The following is a 19,038-nucleotide window of genomic DNA, read 5'->3' on the forward strand; positions in this document are numbered from 1 at the left end:
CGTTACCTGACTGTTAGTGTGATGTCATCGGGGGCCCTCGTTACCTGACTGTTAGTGTGATGTCATCGGGGGCCCTCGTTACCTGACTGTTAGTGTGATGTCATCGGGGGCCCTCGTTACCTGTTAGTGTGATGTCATCGGGTTACCTCGTTACCTGACTGTTAGTGTGAGGTCATCGGGGGCCCTCGTTACCTGACTGTTAGTGTGATGTCATCGGGGGCCCTCGTTACCTGACTGTTAGTGTGATGTCATCGGGGGCCCTCGTTACCTGACTGTTAGTGTGATGTCATCGGGGGCCCTCGTTACCTGACTGTTAGTGTGATGTCATCGGGGGCCCTCGTTACCTGACTGTTAGTGTGATGTCATCGGGTTCCCTCGTTACCTGACTGTTAGTGTGATGTCATCGGGGGCCCTCGTTACCTGACTGTTAGTGTGATGTCATCGGGTTCCCTCGTTACCTGTTAGTGTGATGTCATCGGGGGCCCTCGTTACCTGACTGTTAGTGTGATGTCATCGGGGGCCCTCGTTACCTGACTGTTAGTGTGATGTCATCGGGGGCCCTCGTTACCTGACTGTTAGTGTGATGTCATCGGGGGCCCTCGTTACCTGACTGTTAGTGTGATGTCATCGGGGGCCCCATCCACACTGAAGCAGAACTCCTCTGTGAACTCCCCCAGAACGCGGCAGCTGAGTATGATCTGGACGGCCTGGTGTCCATTGGGCAGAATTATCCCCTCACTGGGAGTGAAAGTGAAACATGAAGCCACAGCCGACGAGGGAGGTGTGAGGCTGAAGATCCCATCAATGGCTCCTTGGTTTGTCAGGATGACCTTGTATCAGAAAAGACAACAAACGGGGGTCTATGGAAGTCAGTAAGGGTCTTTACGAAAGTGCAAATGCTGTTCTGTGATGTCATAAGTCAACTCTTGCACACATAACACCCTTATTTTTGTACACAAGTGTAATATGGCCTAGAAATCAATAAGACCTATATGTTTCTGTGTCTTGTCCATACATTATATAGATGCCGAGGAACTGATCTGTCAGTGGAGGTGACATTTCTGGGGCCTCAGATGGGTAGTGACACCCTTATCCTCCCAGCAGTGTACAATGCAGGGTGACTATGTACAGACATTAAAGCTGTCACACACATAGCCAATTGTTTTTGTAAGACCATTGTCCCAAACTTCCTGTGCAGGCCCAAAGCCATTGTCTAGTCAGATGAAGATCTAACAGTAAGATGGAAGCCTGTCAGCTTACACTGCTCATCTAACAACAGGGGACAGTGCCCACAAGATAACCTCTGTGATGATGTCCCAGCAGATAGAGGCTTCATACTCACCTCATAGCTGTGAGTGGAGCCCACAAACACCTTGCCGATGTCCAGCTGGTCAAAGTTGAAGTGAAGTTTGGGCCCTAGGCCCTCTCCGCGGATCCGCAGGGGCAGTCGCATTTCCCGGCCTGTAAGAAATCCAAGAAATGGACTGAACATTCTGATTACATCACAGCTAGAACTATACAATGTTACTATGGGTCTGCTATAACTGTATCACATATGTTACCTGTTATGTCACAGTAGACGGTGCGCTGGTATACATGTAACACGTATGTTACCTGTTATGTCACAGTAGACGGTGCGCTGGTATACATGTAACACATATGTTACCTGTTATGTCACAGTAGACGGTGCGCTGGTATACATGTAACAGGTATGTTACCTGTTATGTCACAGTACACGGTGCGCTGGTATACATGTAACATGTATGTTACCTGTTATGACACAGTACACGGTGCGCTGGTATACATGTAACATGTATGTTACCTGTTATGTCACAGTATGCTGGTATACATGTAACATGTATGTTACCTGTTATGTCACAGTAGACGGTGCGCTGGTATACATGTAACACGTATGTTACCTGTTATGTCACAGTAGACGGTGGGCTGGTATACATGTAACATGTATGTTACTTGTTATGTCACAGTACATGGTGCGCTGGTATACATGTAACATGTATGTTACCTGTTATGTCACAGTACACTGTGCGCTGGTATACATGTAACACATATGTTACCTGTTATGTCACAGTAGACGGTGCGCTGGTATACATGTAACACATATGTTACCTGTTATGTCACAGTAGACGGTGCGCTGGTATACATGTAACACGTATGTTACCTGTTATGTCACAGTAGACTATGCGCTGGTATACATGTAACACGTATGTTACCTGTTATGTCACAGTAGACGGTGCGCTGGTATACATGTAACACGTATGTTACCTGTTATGTCACAGTAGACGGTGCGCTGGTATACATGTAACACGTATGTTACCTGTTATGTCACAGTAGACGGTGCGCTGGTATACATGTAACACGTATGTTACCTGTTATGTCACAGTAGACGGTGCGCTGGTATACATGTAACACGTATGTTACCTGTTATGTCACAGTAGACGGTGCGCTGGTATACATGTAACACGTATGTTACCTGTTATGTCACAGTAGACGGTGCGCTGGTATACATGTAACACGTATGTTACCTGTTATGTCACAGTAGACGGTGCACTGGTATACATGTAACACGTATGTTACCTGTTATGTCACAGTAGACGGTGCACTGGTATACATGTAACACGTATGTTACCTGTTATGTCACAGTAGACGGTGCGCTGGTATACATGTAACACGTATGTTACCTGTTATGTCACAGTAGACGGTGCACTGGTATACATGTAACACGTATGTTACCTGTTATGTCACAGTAGACGGTGCGCTGGTATATCTTGGCAGCCTGAGGTTTGAAGAGAATGGTAACTTGTAGAGAGGAGTTTGGCCAGACGTCCCCTTCCTGTTAGGAGACAGAATAATATGTACATTACTTTGTATACTGCATCTAGATCACTGTGATCTTCACAATTACACTGTTCGGATCCATATGGAGGTTGCAGAATACAATGAGAGTGAGTACATACTGTATAAACCGTTTAGGAAGGCTATATGGGCATAGTGGTCACTTGTCCCATTCCTAATGGTCTCTCCACATATTAAGGCCACTGAATCGGGCTATAGCGCCGATGTGTCACACACTTATTCTCCACGTCCCTTCCCGGGAACTCACCATATTATTATAATCACCAGACTGCACTGATCATGGCTGAGTTATAACGTTAGAGAAAAGTAGGTGCTGTCAGCTGAAACGAGTGATAATTATCAGCTCTGTGTCTTATTTCCACAGGGAGGTGAACACAAGGTTTGAAAATGAGAAGAGGTTCAGTGACACAATGTAACAACATCGCAGTGGGAATGTCTGCCAGACAGATCCAGAAAATGAGCCGGCACCGGAGGCGATGTCTTTGTTCAGGAATAATAACGGAAGCGTGATAAAGTACAATAAGAACGAGGGAGACCTGCAGAAGACACCACACATGTGATCCGTGGGTCATACAACGAGCTGCGGGTTATGTTTACCCAACCGCTGATAAGGAGAAGCATTAAGTTAAGAAATATGAGGGATATCTGAGGGACAACTAATTTAAGAAGAGATCTGAAGTTTACAGAACAATAAGGACCTAAGAAAGGGATTTTCTCTTTTACCCTTCTTATTCTTTTCACGAAATTTCCCATCTTTAGCACTATCATTTTAATACCCTAAATTTTGCAGCAAAAATCACTACCTGTTATATGAAGAGAATTTTAATAAGTTGATATTATACAATTTGTTGTTTTTTAAAAAAAAAATATTTTGAAACCACATAAATAGATGAGTGTACACAGGTGAATCACTAACAAATAGCTGCTAATACAGAGAATGCAAATAACAGTATTGAAATAAGAAACAATGTATAAAAGGAGGGGGCGGGGGCATCTGAGTGTCAAGAAGGAAAAAACAGTTACGATGAAGCAGTGGTTTTATAGTTTGTTTGTTTTCTAAACGAAGGGGGTAAGAGGGAAAGGTTACATTTTTCATTCAAGTACTTCCCGGAACAGGGGATTGCTGCCAGTTAAACCAAGGTGTCTGACCTTCCTAAATTTGGGTACAGTGTTGCTCAGTAGAATACAATTTGTTTTTAAACAATTAGGCCATAGAAAGTACTATAGGTCTTGTACTGTTATAGAGAATTATAATGCCTCCAATATCGGAACCCTTTTATCTCCTTATTTCTGATAAATTAAGAAAACAACAGGATCTTTAATGTGAAAAGAATAAGAAATTAATTTTGCTTTTGTGTTCTGGTAAATCGAGTACATCCACGGTGGCTCATCTCCTGGGCGCAGAACAGAATCCAGAATACAGAGAACTTGTCCAATGGACACTGGACATATGGGGTCAGCATACATTTCTTTCTGTATTGAAAATAAGTCAACTGTCTCCTTCTCATTGGGTAAGTAACATTGTATTGCTGGTTGTGGTAAGATATTCCTATCAATATCTATTTGATGTGAGGAGACCACCGGCTACTTCATCCTGGATGTGAGGAGACCACCGGCTACTTCATCCTGGATGTGAGGAGACCACCGGCTTCTTCATCCTGGATGTGAGGAGACCACCGGCTACTTCATCCTGGATGTGAGGAGACCACCGGCTACTTCATCCTGGATGTGAGGAGACCACCGGCTACTTCATCCTGGATGTGAGGAGACCACCGGCTTCTTCATCCTGGATGTGAGGAGACCACCGGCTACTTCATCCTGGATGTGAGGAGACCACCGGCTACTTCATCCTGGATGTGAGGAGACCACCGGCTACATCATACTGGATGTGAGGAGACCACCGGCTACTTCATCCTGGATGTGAGGAGATCACCGGCTACTTCATCCAGAATGTGAGGAGATCACCGGCTACATCTTCCTGGATGTGAGGAGACCACCGGCTACTTCATCCTGGATGTGAGGAGACCACCGGCTACTTCATCCTGGATGTGAGGAGACCACCGGCTACTTCATCCTGGATGTCAGGAGACCACCGGCTACTTCATCCTGGATGTCAGGAGACCACCGGGCTACTTCATCCTGGATGTGAGGAGACCACCGGCTACTTCATCCTGGATGTCAGGAGACCACCGGGCTACTTCATCCTGGATGTGAGGAGACCACCGGCTACTTCATCCTTGATGTGAGGAGACCACCGGCTACTTCATCCTTGATGTGAGGAGACCGCCGGCTACTTCATCCTAGATGTGAGGAGATCACCGGCTACTTCATCCTGGATGTGAGGAGACCACCGGCTACTTCATCTTGGATGTGAGGAGACCACCGGCTACTTCATCTTGGATGTGAGGGTGCCGCTAGGGGAGGTGGGCCCAGAAATGTAATGAGATGAGAAGCAGATTCTTCTGTACTCCTCACCAATGAGCAGTAAGACAAGTGGGTATATGTGCAATGCTCAACTACACCAGCTGTCAGTGGTGATGGTAAGACATGGAAACATGGAGGAATAAATAGCTGTTATTTAGTAAAACTGGCTACTGGGATATTAGGTGATAAATAATAATTGCTTGACAGGTCTTGGTAGTTAATTCATTTACCAGAGTATATCTGTACATCTCCATCCTTACTTACTCACTAAGGTCTACCTACTAAGGATATTATTATTGTAAGACAATGAATAGGAAACTAGTGACCTGTATAAAATAATAATACTAATATAGGACTAATGTTCAGCACACAGTACATTTGTAAAAAGGGGACTAATCCTCAATGGGACAGCGATCCATTGTCCAGAGCTAAGGAGTCATAGGCCCTGCAGGGACAGGACGTTGGCTGCAGAATCTTCAGATGTTCCGAGTGATCCAGGTCTATAAGTCACAACTAATACAGATTATATGTGACTTTATTTCCCATGATTTGTTGAATAGAAACAAGACGTAGAAAACTCTTATATTTTTGAAAAACAAATTTGTGCAGTCTCACCACTGGCTCTATATGGAAGATTGAGTCGGTGAACAACAAGTCATCGTTCTCGGCCATCCGTCTGCGGTTGTGGAAGGTGCAGCTGAGGAGCGACAGCCGCTCCCGGAGAGAAGGGTCCGCGCTGCATTCCTCCAGGAAGCGATCCGTTTCCTCCTCTTCCTCAATGTGCAGATCGGAGCAGAACCTGGAAATTACATGTGATATGTGCTGAGCATGGAAATTACATGTGATATGTACTGAGCCTGGAAATTACATGTGATATGTGCTGAGCATGGAAATTACATATAATATGTACTGAGCCTGGAAATTACATGTGATATGTGCTGAGCATGGAAATTACATATAATATGTACTGAGCCTGGAAATTACATGTGATATGTACTGAGCCTGGAAATTACATGTGATATGTACTGAGCCTGGGAATTACATGTGATATGTGCTGAGCCTGGAAATTACATGTGATATGTGCTGAGCCTGGAAATTACATGTGATATGTGCTGAGCCTGGAAATTACATGTGATATGTGCTGAGTCTGGAAATTACATGTGATATGTACTGAGTCTGGGAATTACATGTGATATGTACTGAGTCTGGAAATTACATGTGATATTAGATGAGCCTGGGAATTACATGTGATATGTGCTGAGACTGGAAATTACATGTGATATGTACTGAGCCTGATAATTATATGTGATATGTACTGAGCCTGGAAATTACATGTGATATGTGCTGAGTCTGGAAATTATATGTGATATTAGCTGAGCCTGGGAATTACATGTGATATGTGCTGAGACTGGAAATTACATGTGATATGTACTGAGCCTGATAATTATATGTGATATGTACTGAGCCTGGAAATTACATGTGATATGTGCTGAGCCTGGAAATGACATGTGATATGTACTGAGCCTGGAAATTACATGTGATATGTGCTGAGCATGGAAATTATATGTGATATTAGCTGAGCCTGGGAATTACATGTGATATGTACTGAGTCTGGAAATTATATGTGATATTAGCTGAGCCTGGGAATTACATGTGATATGTGCTGAGACTGGAAATTACATGTGATATGTACTGAGCCTGATAATTATATGTGATATGTACTGAGCCTGGAAATTACATGTGATATGTGCTGAGCCTGGAAATGACATGTGATATGTACTGAGCCTGGAAATTACATGTGATATGTGCTGAGCATGGAAATTACATGTGATATGTACTGAGCCTGGAAATTACATGTGATATGTGCTGAGCCTGGAAATTACATGTGATATGTGCTGAGCCTAGAAATTACATGTAATATGTACTGAGCCTGGGCATTACATGTGATATGTGCTGAGCCTGGAAATTATATGTGATATGTGCTGAGCCTGGAAATTACATGTGATATGTGCTGAGCCTGGAAATTACATGTGATATGTGCTGAGCCTGGAAATTACATGTAATATGTACTGAGCCTGGGAATTACATGTGATATGTGCTGAGCCTGGAAATTATATGTGATATGTGCTGAGCCTGGAAATTACATGTGATATGTGCTGAGCCTGAGAATTACATGTGATATGTACTGAGCCTGGAAATTACATGTGATATGTACTGAGCCTGGAAATTACATGTGATATGTGCTGAGCCTGGAAATTACATGTAATATGTACTGAGCCTGGGAATTACATGTGATATGTGCTGAGCCTGGAAATTATATGTGATATGTGCTGAGCCTGGAAATTACATGTGATATGTGCTGAGCCTGAGAATTACATGTGATATGTACTGAGCCTGGAAATTACATGTGATATGTACTGAGCCTGGAAATTACATGTGATATGTACTGAGCCTGGAAATTACATGTGATATGTGCTGAGCCTGGAAATTACATGTGATATTAGCTGAGCCTGGGAATTACATGTGATATGTACGGAGTCTGGAAATTACATGTGATATTAGATGAGCCTGGAAATTATATGTGATATTAGCTGAGCCTGGGAATTACATGTGATATGTGCTGAGCCTGGAAATTACATGTGATATGTGCTGAGCCTGGAAATTATATGTGATATGTGCTGAGCCTGGGAATTACATGTGATATGTGCTGAGCCTGGGAATTACATGTGATATGTACTGAGCCTGGGAATTAAATGTGATATGTACTGAGCCTGGGAATTACATGTGATATGTGCTGAGCCTGGAAATTACATGTGATATGTGCTGAGCATGGAAATTACATGTGATATGTACTGAGCCTGGAAATTACATATAATATGTACTGAGCCTGGGAATTACATGTGATATGTGCTGAGCCTGGAAATTACATATAATATGTACTGAGCCTGGAAATTACATGTGATATGTACTGAGCCTGGAAATTACATATAATATGTACTGAGCCTGGAAATTACATGTGATATGTACTGAGCCTGGAAATTACATGTGATATGTGCTGAGCATGGAAATTACATGTGATATGTGCTGAGCCTGGAAATTACATGCTACATGTACCTGGTGGATATAAACCTGGTAGTTACACAGAACATCAACAGGTTGGATCTGATCCTGGAAATCATGTTACATGTTCCAAGTGGACCTGAGTCTGGCAGTTACACGTTATGTGATTGATACATGCAGTACTTAGCATGAAATGGACTAGTGCATACAACTCATCTTCATACGCAAACAACGCTTACTACTGCCTGTGATTTAAAGGGCGGAATGGGGAAGGGGTGTATACACGTATGAGATGTACAGTCAGGGGTGTATACACGTATGTGATGTACAATAAGGGGTGTATACACGTATGAGATGTGCAGTAAGGGGTGTATACACGTATGAGATGTGCAGTAAGGGGTGTATACACGTATGTGATGTACAGTAAGGGGTATATACACGTATGAGATGTGCAGTAAGGGGTGTATACACGTATGTGATGTACAGTAAGGGGTGTATGCACTTATGTGATGTACAGTAAGGGGTGTATACACGTATGTGATGTACAGTAAGGGGTGTATACACGTATGTAATGTACAGTAAGGGGTGTATACACGTATGTAATGTGCAGTAAGGGGTGTATACACGTATGTGATGTACAGTAAGGGGTGTATACACGTATGAGATGTACAGTAAGGGGTGTATACACGTATGAGATGTACAGTAAGGGGTGTATACACGTATGAGATGTGCAGTAAGGGGTGTATACACGTATGTGATGTACAGTAAGGGATGTATACACGTATGTGATGTACAGTAAGGGGTGTATACACGTATGTGATGTACAGTAAGGGGTGTATACACGTATGTGATGTGCTGTAAGGGGTGTATACACGTATGTGATGTGCAGTAAGGGGTGTATACACGTATGTGATGTACAGTAAGGGGTGTATACACGTATGAGATGTACAGTAAGGGGTGTATACACGTATGTGATGTACAGTAAGGGGTGTATACACGTATGTGATGTACAGTAAGGGGTGTATGCACGTATGTGATGTACAGTAAGGGGTGTATGCACGTATGTGATGTACAGTAAGGGGTGTATACACGTATGTGATGTACAGTAAGGGGTGTATACACGTATGAGATGTGCAGTAAGGGGTGTATACACGTATGTGATGTGCAGTAAGGGGTGTATACACGTATGTGATGTACAGTAAGGGGTGTATACACGTATGTGATGTACAGTAAGGGGTGTATACACGTATGTGATGTGCTGTAAGGGGTGTATACACGTATGAGATGTGCAGTAAGGGGTGTATACACGTATGAGATGTGCAGTAAGGGGTGTATACACGTATGAGATGTACAGTAAGGGGTGTATACACGTATGAGATGTACAGTAAGGGGTGTATACACGTATGTGATGTACAGTAAGGGGTGTATGCACGTATGTGATGTACAGTAAGGGGTGTATACACGTATGTGATGTACAGTAAGGGGTGTATACACGTATGTGATGTACAGTAAGGGGTGTATACAGTATGTGATGTACAGTAAGGGGTGTATACACGTATGTGATGTGCTGTAAGGGGTGTATACACGTATGAGATGTGCAGTAAGGGGTGTATACACGTATGTGATGTGCTGTAAGGGGTGTATACACATATGAGATGTGCAGTAAGGGGTGTATACACGTATGAGATGTACTGTAAGGGGTGTATACACGTATGAGATGTACAGTAAGGGGTGTATACACGTATGAGATGTACAGTAAGGGGTGTATACACGTATGAGATGTGCAGTAAGGGGTGTATACACGTATGCGATGTACAGTAAGGGGTGTATACACGTATGTGATGTACAGTAAGGGGTGTATACACGTATGTGATGTACAGTAAGGGGTGTATACACGTATGTGATGTACAGTAAGGGGTGTATACACATATGTGATGTGCTGTAAGGGGTGTATACACGTATGTGATGTGCAGTAAGGGGTGTATACACGTATGTGATGTACAGTAAGGGGTGTATACACGTATGTGATGTACAGTAAGGGGTGTATACACGTATGTGATGTACAGTAAGGGGTGTATACACGTACGTGATGTACAGTAAGGGGTGTATACACGTACGTAATGTGCAGTAAGGGGTGTATACACGTATGAGATGTGCAGTAAGGAAGTGTATACATGTATGTGATGTACAGTAAGGGGTGTATACACGTATGTGATGTACAGTAAGGGGTGTATACACGTATGAGATGTACAGTAAGGGGTGTATACACGTATGAGATGTACAGTAAGGGGTGTATACACGTATGAGATGTAGAGTAAGGGTGTATACACGTATGTGATGTGCAGTAAGGGGTGTATACACGTATGAGATGTACAGTCAGGGGTGTATACACGTATGAGATGTACAGTAAGGGGTGTATACACATATGTGATGTACAGTAAGGGGTGTATACACGTATGAGATGTACAGTAAGGGGTGTATACACGTATGAGATGTACAGTAAGGGGTGTATACACGTATGAGATGTACAGTAAGGGGTGTATACACGTATGAGATGTACAGTAAGGGGTGTATACAAGTATGAGATGTACAGTAAGGGGTGTATACACGTATGAGATGTACAGTAAGGGGTGTATACACGTATGTGATGTGCAGTAAGGGGTGTATACACGTATGAGATGTACAGTAAGGGGTGTATACACGTATGAGATGTACAGTAAGGGGTGTATACACGTATGAGATGTACAGTAAGGGGTGTATACACGTATGTGATGTGCAGTAAGGGGTGTATACACGTATGAGATGTACAGTAAGGGGTGTATACACGTATGAGATGTACAGTAAGGGGTGTATACACGTATGAGATGTACAGTAAGGGGTGTATACACGTATGAGATGTACAGTAAGGGGTGTATACACGTATGTGATGTACAGTAAGGGGTGTATACACGTATGAGATGTACAGTAAGGAGTGTATACACGTATGAGATGTGCAGTAAGGGGTGTATACACGTATGAGATGTGCAGTAAGGGGTGTATACACGTATGAGATGTACAGTAAGGGGTGTATACACGTATGAGATGTACAGTAAGGAGTGTATACACGTATGAGATGTGCAGTAAGGGGTGTATACACGTATGTGATGTACAGTAAGGGGTGTATACACATATGTGATGTACAGTAAGGGGTGTATACACGTATGAGATGTACAGTAAGGGGTGTATACACGTATGAGATGTACAGTAAGGGGTGTATACACGTATGTGATGTACAGTAAGGGGTGTATACACGTATGAGATGTACAGTAAGGAGTGTATACACGTATGAGATGTGCAGTAAGGGGTGTATACACATATGTGATGTACAGTAAGGGGTGTATACACGTATGTGATGTACAGTAAGGGGTGTATACACGTATGAGATGTACAGTAAGGAGTGTATACACGTATGAGATGTACAGTAAGGGGTGTATACACGTATGAGATGTACAGTAAGGAGTGTATACACGTATGAGATGTGCAGTAAGGGGTGTATACACGTATGTAATGTGCAGTAAGGGTGTGTCCAGGTCGTGCACACGCACATACGTACTATTTAAGCTCCCGGCATCTCTCAGGTACGTGCACCGTCTGTAGGGCAGGTGTAAGTGCCGAGTGATAGTGATGACGGCTGTGTATACAGCCAGAACGTGTATCTGCCATAAGAGCAACTATAAAAATCCATTTTATGTAAAAAAAAAATAATTCTCACTTATTTGTATTACTGATTGTAGCGTTGACGGGTGTTCATGTATTTCATTTCTCTTCCATGTGTTCTGCTGGGACTTTATATTACATATATACATTGTGTGAACCTTGCACTGTGTTCTGTCTACATACTGTGAGTAACGTGCAGCCAGAGCGTAGTTATACCGTATACTGAGATCTACCTGTACTGGAATATGTGCGTATGTGCAATTTATGTCACTTTGTGTTCCTTGATGAACCCGGCCATATATGTGCCCATTACGTCTGGCTGGACACACAGCTCATGTGTCTCAGATACTGTCTGTTTAATGATGTCTGGACTCCAGGAGGTAAATGTAACAAGCTGCGAGTTTCCGGCGGGTTTGAAAAGTGTAGATGCTGCCTATGGCAACCAATCAGATTCTAGCTGTCATTTTGTAGAATGTACTAAATAAATGATAGCTAGAATCTGATTGGCTGTTATAGGCAACAACTCTACTTTTCAAACCGGCCGGAAACTCGCAGCTTGTTACATTTACCCCCTGAGCAGTAGTGATGACAGTCTTGTATACAGCTATAACATGTGTTTGCAATCACAAGCAACTGTAAAAATGTATTTTATGTCCAGCATACATTAACAACATCCTAAAAAGTGTATATCAAGGAACAAAGTTTTTTCAAAACTGTTTTATCAGTAATGTCTTTGGGCCTGATTCATTAAGCAAAAGTAAGTAAGGCAAAACCATGTTGCATTGGAGGGGGAGGTATATTTAAAATATGGGGACAGATTTATAGTTGCGGTAGGGCATGTCCTAGATCAACTTTAAATTTCAGTGTACAAATAAGCTATCAGGTATTTGTGTGCTACATGAAAAAACAGACAGTATTTTCCTTATGTGCAAATAATAAACTAATTCACACCCCTTGTATTGTAACATGGTTTTGTCCAGAAAACTTGAGTAAGAAAACTTGCTAAATTTTTTGCTTAACTTTCCTTAATGAATTAGGCTCTTTATTATTAACAGGTGACATTAATTCAATATTTTTTTATTGTCCTGTGCGTTCTTCTGCAAATCTGTTCTCCACATAGGTATTGGACGTACCCTGCAGCGTCAGGTGTAGTAGCGCACAGCAGACCCGCCCCCGATTATAACAGTGCACGTATCTTGAGATCCGCGCCTCAATGAATTCGGGAGTGCGGAAAGCCTATATACAGTATGTGCGTATAATACCAAACGCAGGTCGCTCCAGAATGCATGTCTTAATGAATCAGGGCCATAGTCTCTATATAATGACATCATCTCTATATAATGATATAGTCTCTATATAAAGACATCCCCTCTATATAAATACACCCCCTATATGTAATGACACCCTCTCTATATAAAGACATCTTCTCTAGTAACCACCATCCATCCCACGTCATCAGAATCCAGTCCATGAATCCATATGAGAAGTTCACATTTTCCCTGCTAGCGGTAGGTGGATGGACATGCTGGGACTTGTGGTTCTATGGCTGGATAACACAGATTACAGAGCAGCTGTCCCTGGCTAAGTGAGGACACCCGGCACATACTTTGCTCTTAGTTAAAGTGCTTTCTTCAGCACAAGACCATTCATCTCTGGCTAATGTCATTAAAAATTGAGCACAGTAAAGAAGTCTCTCAGCTGCGGCCCTCGGGGGCAAACACTGGCCCAGTTGTAGAAAGCCCATTAACCCCAGCGCGCCGTGTAGGACTTGGCGCAGTTCATTATTACTCCGTTAATGAGAGTATTTAGACAATCTTTACAGCCACCACTTTGTAGGAATTACGGTACGACTGACTGATAAATATTACAAGAGGGAGAAGAGCATTTAGTGCAGGATTGTCACGTCAGATTAACATGTACAAACACGGAGGACCGGCCGGGAAATCGCGAATACTTTTACTTTCATGTAGTGAGTCCTCATCTTGTGTGATTGAAAGAGACAACATGTACATGTGTGCTGACAGTCCGCGTGACTGCAGGTCCCTCATACGTGTAATATGGGTTATAATAGCGCCTTGTATGTTACTACCTCTGCTGTCATGTATACAATACATGTAACCAGTTCCAGGTCCAGCTGTACGATACAGTTATCACCCCTCACATTACACGGGGTATAACGTGCCCCAGAGAAATCAGATGATTCATCAAACTCACAGTCATCCAAGTCTTGTTCTATCTACCACTGAAACACCTTAATATGCAGGTAATGTTACATACGTGACCCAGGTATGTGAGACATGTGCTGTCTTTTACAGTAATATATAAGGTAAAACATCCTAATGACTGGAAACTTTCTATACGTAATCATAACTCCCACGTGTGAGATGTAATGGTGATTCCTGTACTGTATGTACATTATGTATCTGACGTGTTTATGATGTTTGTAGTATAATATGATGTAACCAATCCTCATTTTACTGCTAACAATATCATAATGTCTCAGTTTGGCTCCATGTTACCCTGAATTGGTGATTAATGGCACAAGAAACAGAACCGTGGTACTTACATCTATATTTCTCACACAAATAATTCAATCTAAGCTTGGCCGCCACTAAGCTGACAAAATCAATGTATTATATAATATAAAGTATTGTCTGAAAATATTAATAACACATTTCTGAAAAACAGTCAGAGCAGAACAAAGAGCAAATGGCCTCAGTAGAAATACACCACGTCCATCTCTGATGTTAAGAGCCCCTTCCCATCCGTATTACACAGCCCCATATGTCAGGGACAGGGCTGTTACTTAGACCCCTGTCTCTCTTTCCTACAGATCAGGCAGAAGTGGGAGGTGAATATAACCACAGTACAGAGTATCCTCTATATTACTGCACAGCTCCGCTCTCAGGTCCAGACATAAAGGCTTCCTTGTGGGGGCGTCTTACTTGGTAACCAATCAACAGGACCGCGCACTATTACCATTACTACAGTCATAGTGCGCAGCTCTTAGAGCCGTACTAACTGTAATCTATGAGGTGATGAATGTTATACAATGTTCCATTCCCTGCACAGGCTCCACACCATCACTAATATATGTTTGCATGCAGCAATTGCTCTAACAAATAATAACAATGCTGGCGCTATATAAATAAATGTTGATGATGATGATATAGATTATTACACGTCTGGCGCCCCCTGCTGTCAGGCTTACCTCTGTTTCTGATGCTCCTCCTCCTGCAGAGTAGCAAATTCTTTCCACTGGAAGTGCGCAATGATGTCACTGCGGTTGCATATGGTGACTGTCCTCTGATTGGCTAATGACAGGAAGGTCTTTTCTATGGTCAGTGAGTTCTTGTCTAGTCGCACATTGATGTCAGTGGCAGCTCCATACAGACTGACATGTATGTCCTCCGCTGAGGGAGAGGACAGAGCTTACAGTACAGGGTATTCTACATATATCCCCCAAACCCCCGGTCACGTCATATCGGTTATTATCCAACAACAACAAAGCTGGATGACATCACAGATAAAGCACTAATGTGAGAGATTACATCACTACATGTGTCAGTAGGGATCTGTGTGTGACATTACATGGACCTAGATCTACAGGTGTCAGTAGGGATCTATGTGTGACATTACATGGACCTAGATCTACATGTGTCAGTAGGGATCTGTGTGTGACATTACATGGACCTAGATCTACATGTGTCAGTAGGGATCTGTGTGTGACATTACATGGATCTACATGTGTCAGTAGGGATCTGTGTGTGACATTACATGGACCTAGATCTACATGTGTCAGTAGGGATCTGTGTGTGACATTACATGGATCTACATGTGTCAGTAGGGATCTGTGTGTCACATGACACGGACCTAGATCTACATGTGTCAGTAGGGATCTGTGTGGCACATGACACGGACCTAGATCTACATGTGTCAGTAGGGATCTGTGTGTGACATTACATGGACCTAGATCTACATGTGTCAGTAGGGATCTGTGTGTCACATGACACGGACCTAGATCTACATGTGTCAGTAGGGATCTGTGTGTGACATTACATGGACCTAGATCTACATGTGTCAGTAGGGATCTGTGTGTCACATGACACGGACCTAGATCTACATGTGTCAGTAGGGATCTGTGTGTCACATGACACGGACCTAGATCTACATGTGTCAGTAGGGATCTGTGTGTGACATTACATGGACCTAGATCTACAGGTGTCAGTAGGGATCTGTGTGTGACATTACATGGACCTAGATCTACATGTGTCAGTAGGGATCTGTGTGTGACATTACATGGACCTAGATCTACAGGTGTCAGTAGGGATCTGTGTGTGACATGACAGGAACCATGTTTTGTATTGATCCGCGCTGTAATTACTTGAAGTAACATTACTGCGCTACTTCCGGCTGATCATACAGCTCAGACAGAGGTCCTCCATCAGTTACCTGTATCATAATGTATTATCAGATCCTGCTTATGGTCTCCCACCTCCATGGGCTGGAACTCCAGCATAACCTGCATACTGTCTCCAACATCCAGCGTTCCTGACACCGGCTCCACGCTGAACGGCCTGGAACACAACATGTGCCAATTACATACACCTCCTATGTTCCTGCTCTTAATATGTCCGTGCTCTGTACATGTGTTCTACGGTATGAGCCCCATTCTCTGGGGACTTTGCTCAGGGACTAATTGGGTGATTCAGTTGCACATTTTTACAGCTACAATGGTAAAATATCCGCTAACTTTCCTCACACCTCTATGGGGCGCAGATTTCTGTAACGATCCCGCGGGCGCAATGTTCTGAGGAACATGGCGGATAACTGAATCTGCCCCAGTGAGTCTGCAGATAACGCCACAGATATACGTGAGATGTCTTTGTAGACGGTGGTCAGTACCTCTGCGTCAGGAGCTGGAAGCGAGCCGCGCGGTTCCCAATGTTTCGTACCAGGAGAGTTCTCTGGGAGACGTATTTCACAGGAGAGAGCTGGAAACTTATCTGATCTGGGAAATCCAGCAGAGCTCGCGCTCCAATTGCTCGGATCGGAACCAAAAACTTCTCCCGCTCAGTAATACAAATCAATTCATGACAATAATCCTAGAGGGAGATAAACCGTCAGAGAGGGACTAATAGCAGCATGTCACAGACACCAGCGCACGTCTAATAACATACCTGCAGATCCCGCTGACTTATCACCAATAAAGGAAAACAGAAAAATAAAATGTGTCTTCTGGTAAATGTGCTGAACATGAAACCTTTCTAGAGGGGTCCAGGGTTATTGTGTCTGTATGATTATGTCAGGCACCATATAAATAAACGATGATGATGTCTGTGGGTGGAACATTGATGCGATGTACATTTATCTGGACTATTCCCTCAGAGCCTCACAGGGGCAGAGTCTATCAGCGTTCACCATTTAGGTGACCACCATTCACTGTACGAGAGGATGGGGCGTTATATAAACCCACTAGAATATGTAACACGCAGATCAGACTGTGCCACAGAGGGGCTGTCACACATTACTGTAGTTCTACCTCAAAACTGTGGCAAAGACTCAGCTTTTATTAGTTAGATAAACAAATGATAAAGTGCTGATATTTATTGATAAACGAGGACGGACATAAATACTTCTGAGATAAGATCTGCCACTTATCGCTCTCAGCTATGTATATAAAGCAGGATGTTATCTGCCACTAAGAACCCCTGAATGTGGCCACACGGTGCAGAAGGCTCCTCCTACCGTTCTACATGACACCAATGTACCTAAACCAGGAACCAGTTCACCTGTGTGATCCAGAAAACCAATATTACTCAAAATAATTATTGATGGACATGTGAAGCTGCTCATTGACAATATCTGTTATCTATACGGCTGTAGGGAGGTAAGACAGCGATTTCCCCCTACCAGAGGAGATATATCACACAGTGCCTGCCGGTCCCAGTCATCTATCCAGGACAGAGTATATAACGCTGGGAGAACCTGTATCTAATATGCTGTAAACTGTATCAACTATGTGTATATTTAACAACTCATTAATGGTTATGTACATGGGAGCCCTGTGGTCTTACACTTCACTATAACCTGTGTCTTGTAAAGGACAACTGTGTAAATACTGTCCAAGAGTAAATAAACCTTTATCATCATCATCATGTATCACAGAGTGCTGGGACTGACGGACCTGACCCTCCCCCGTGGCTCAGGCTGCTCCCATCCTCCTAGACACCAATATGACAGCGCCATAAATACGCCCACACCCAGGAGACCGCCATCGCTGCCTATTGTCATCTGACATCACATTACCAGGAACAGGGCAGCTTCTGTGGTGGGACGTATATTGTAACACTGCATGGCGGATAAGGCTGATATTCCTGTATATCAATATATCATTTCAAGACCCAGGGCTAGATTTACTAAGCTGTGGGTTTGAAAAAGTGGGGATGTTGCCTATAGCAACCAATCAGATTCTAGCTTTCATTTATTTAGTACCTTCTACAAAATGACAGCTAGAATCTGATTGGTTGCTATAGGCAACATCCCCACTTTTTCAAACCCGCAGCTTAGTAAATCTAGCCCCCAGTCTATGATGTGATGTCATCACTGCGGGGCCCAGTCTATGGTTCATAATGTGATGTCATCAATGCGGGGCCCAGTCTATGATGTGATGTCATCACTGCAGGACCCAGTCTATGATGTGATGTCATCACTGCAGGGCCCAGTCTATGATGTGATGTCATCACTGCTGGGCCCAGTCTATGGTTCATAATGTGATGTCATCAATGCAGGGCCCAGTCTATGATGTGATGTCATCACTGCAGACCCAGTCTATGATGTGATGTCATCACTGCGGGGCCCAGTCTATGATGTGATGTCATCACTGCAGACCCAGTCTATGTTCTCTGTGAATACCCATAACCCTGATGCTGATGAAATAAAGGGTTAGGAGGATACCGGCACTATCCCAGTAGGGCTCCTCTT

The 19,038-nt window shown here is 43.3% G+C and overlaps 1 protein-coding gene across 1 annotated transcript in view; it reads right to left on the reverse strand.

The window, feature by feature from the left end:
• Positions 1-19,038, reverse strand: part of HYDIN (HYDIN axonemal central pair apparatus protein) — a 166,770-nt gene that overhangs the window by 122,351 nt on the left and 25,381 nt on the right. The window contains exons 6-12 of the mRNA XM_075189418.1: positions 16,960-17,159; positions 16,507-16,631; positions 15,266-15,467; positions 5,914-6,097; positions 2,752-2,851; positions 1,343-1,461; positions 607-830 (exon numbers count right to left, since the gene is read on the reverse strand). Coding sequence (XP_075045519.1) covers positions 607-830; positions 1,343-1,461; positions 2,752-2,851; positions 5,914-6,097; positions 15,266-15,467; positions 16,507-16,631; positions 16,960-17,159 — 1,154 coding nt within the window. The remainder of the gene's footprint in view (positions 1-606; positions 831-1,342; positions 1,462-2,751; positions 2,852-5,913; positions 6,098-15,265; positions 15,468-16,506; positions 16,632-16,959; positions 17,160-19,038) is intronic.

Source organism: Mixophyes fleayi, chromosome 10 (assembly GCF_038048845.1).
Source record: "Mixophyes fleayi isolate aMixFle1 chromosome 10, aMixFle1.hap1, whole genome shotgun sequence".
NCBI classification, from domain to species: Eukaryota; Metazoa; Chordata; class Amphibia; order Anura; family Limnodynastidae; genus Mixophyes; species Mixophyes fleayi.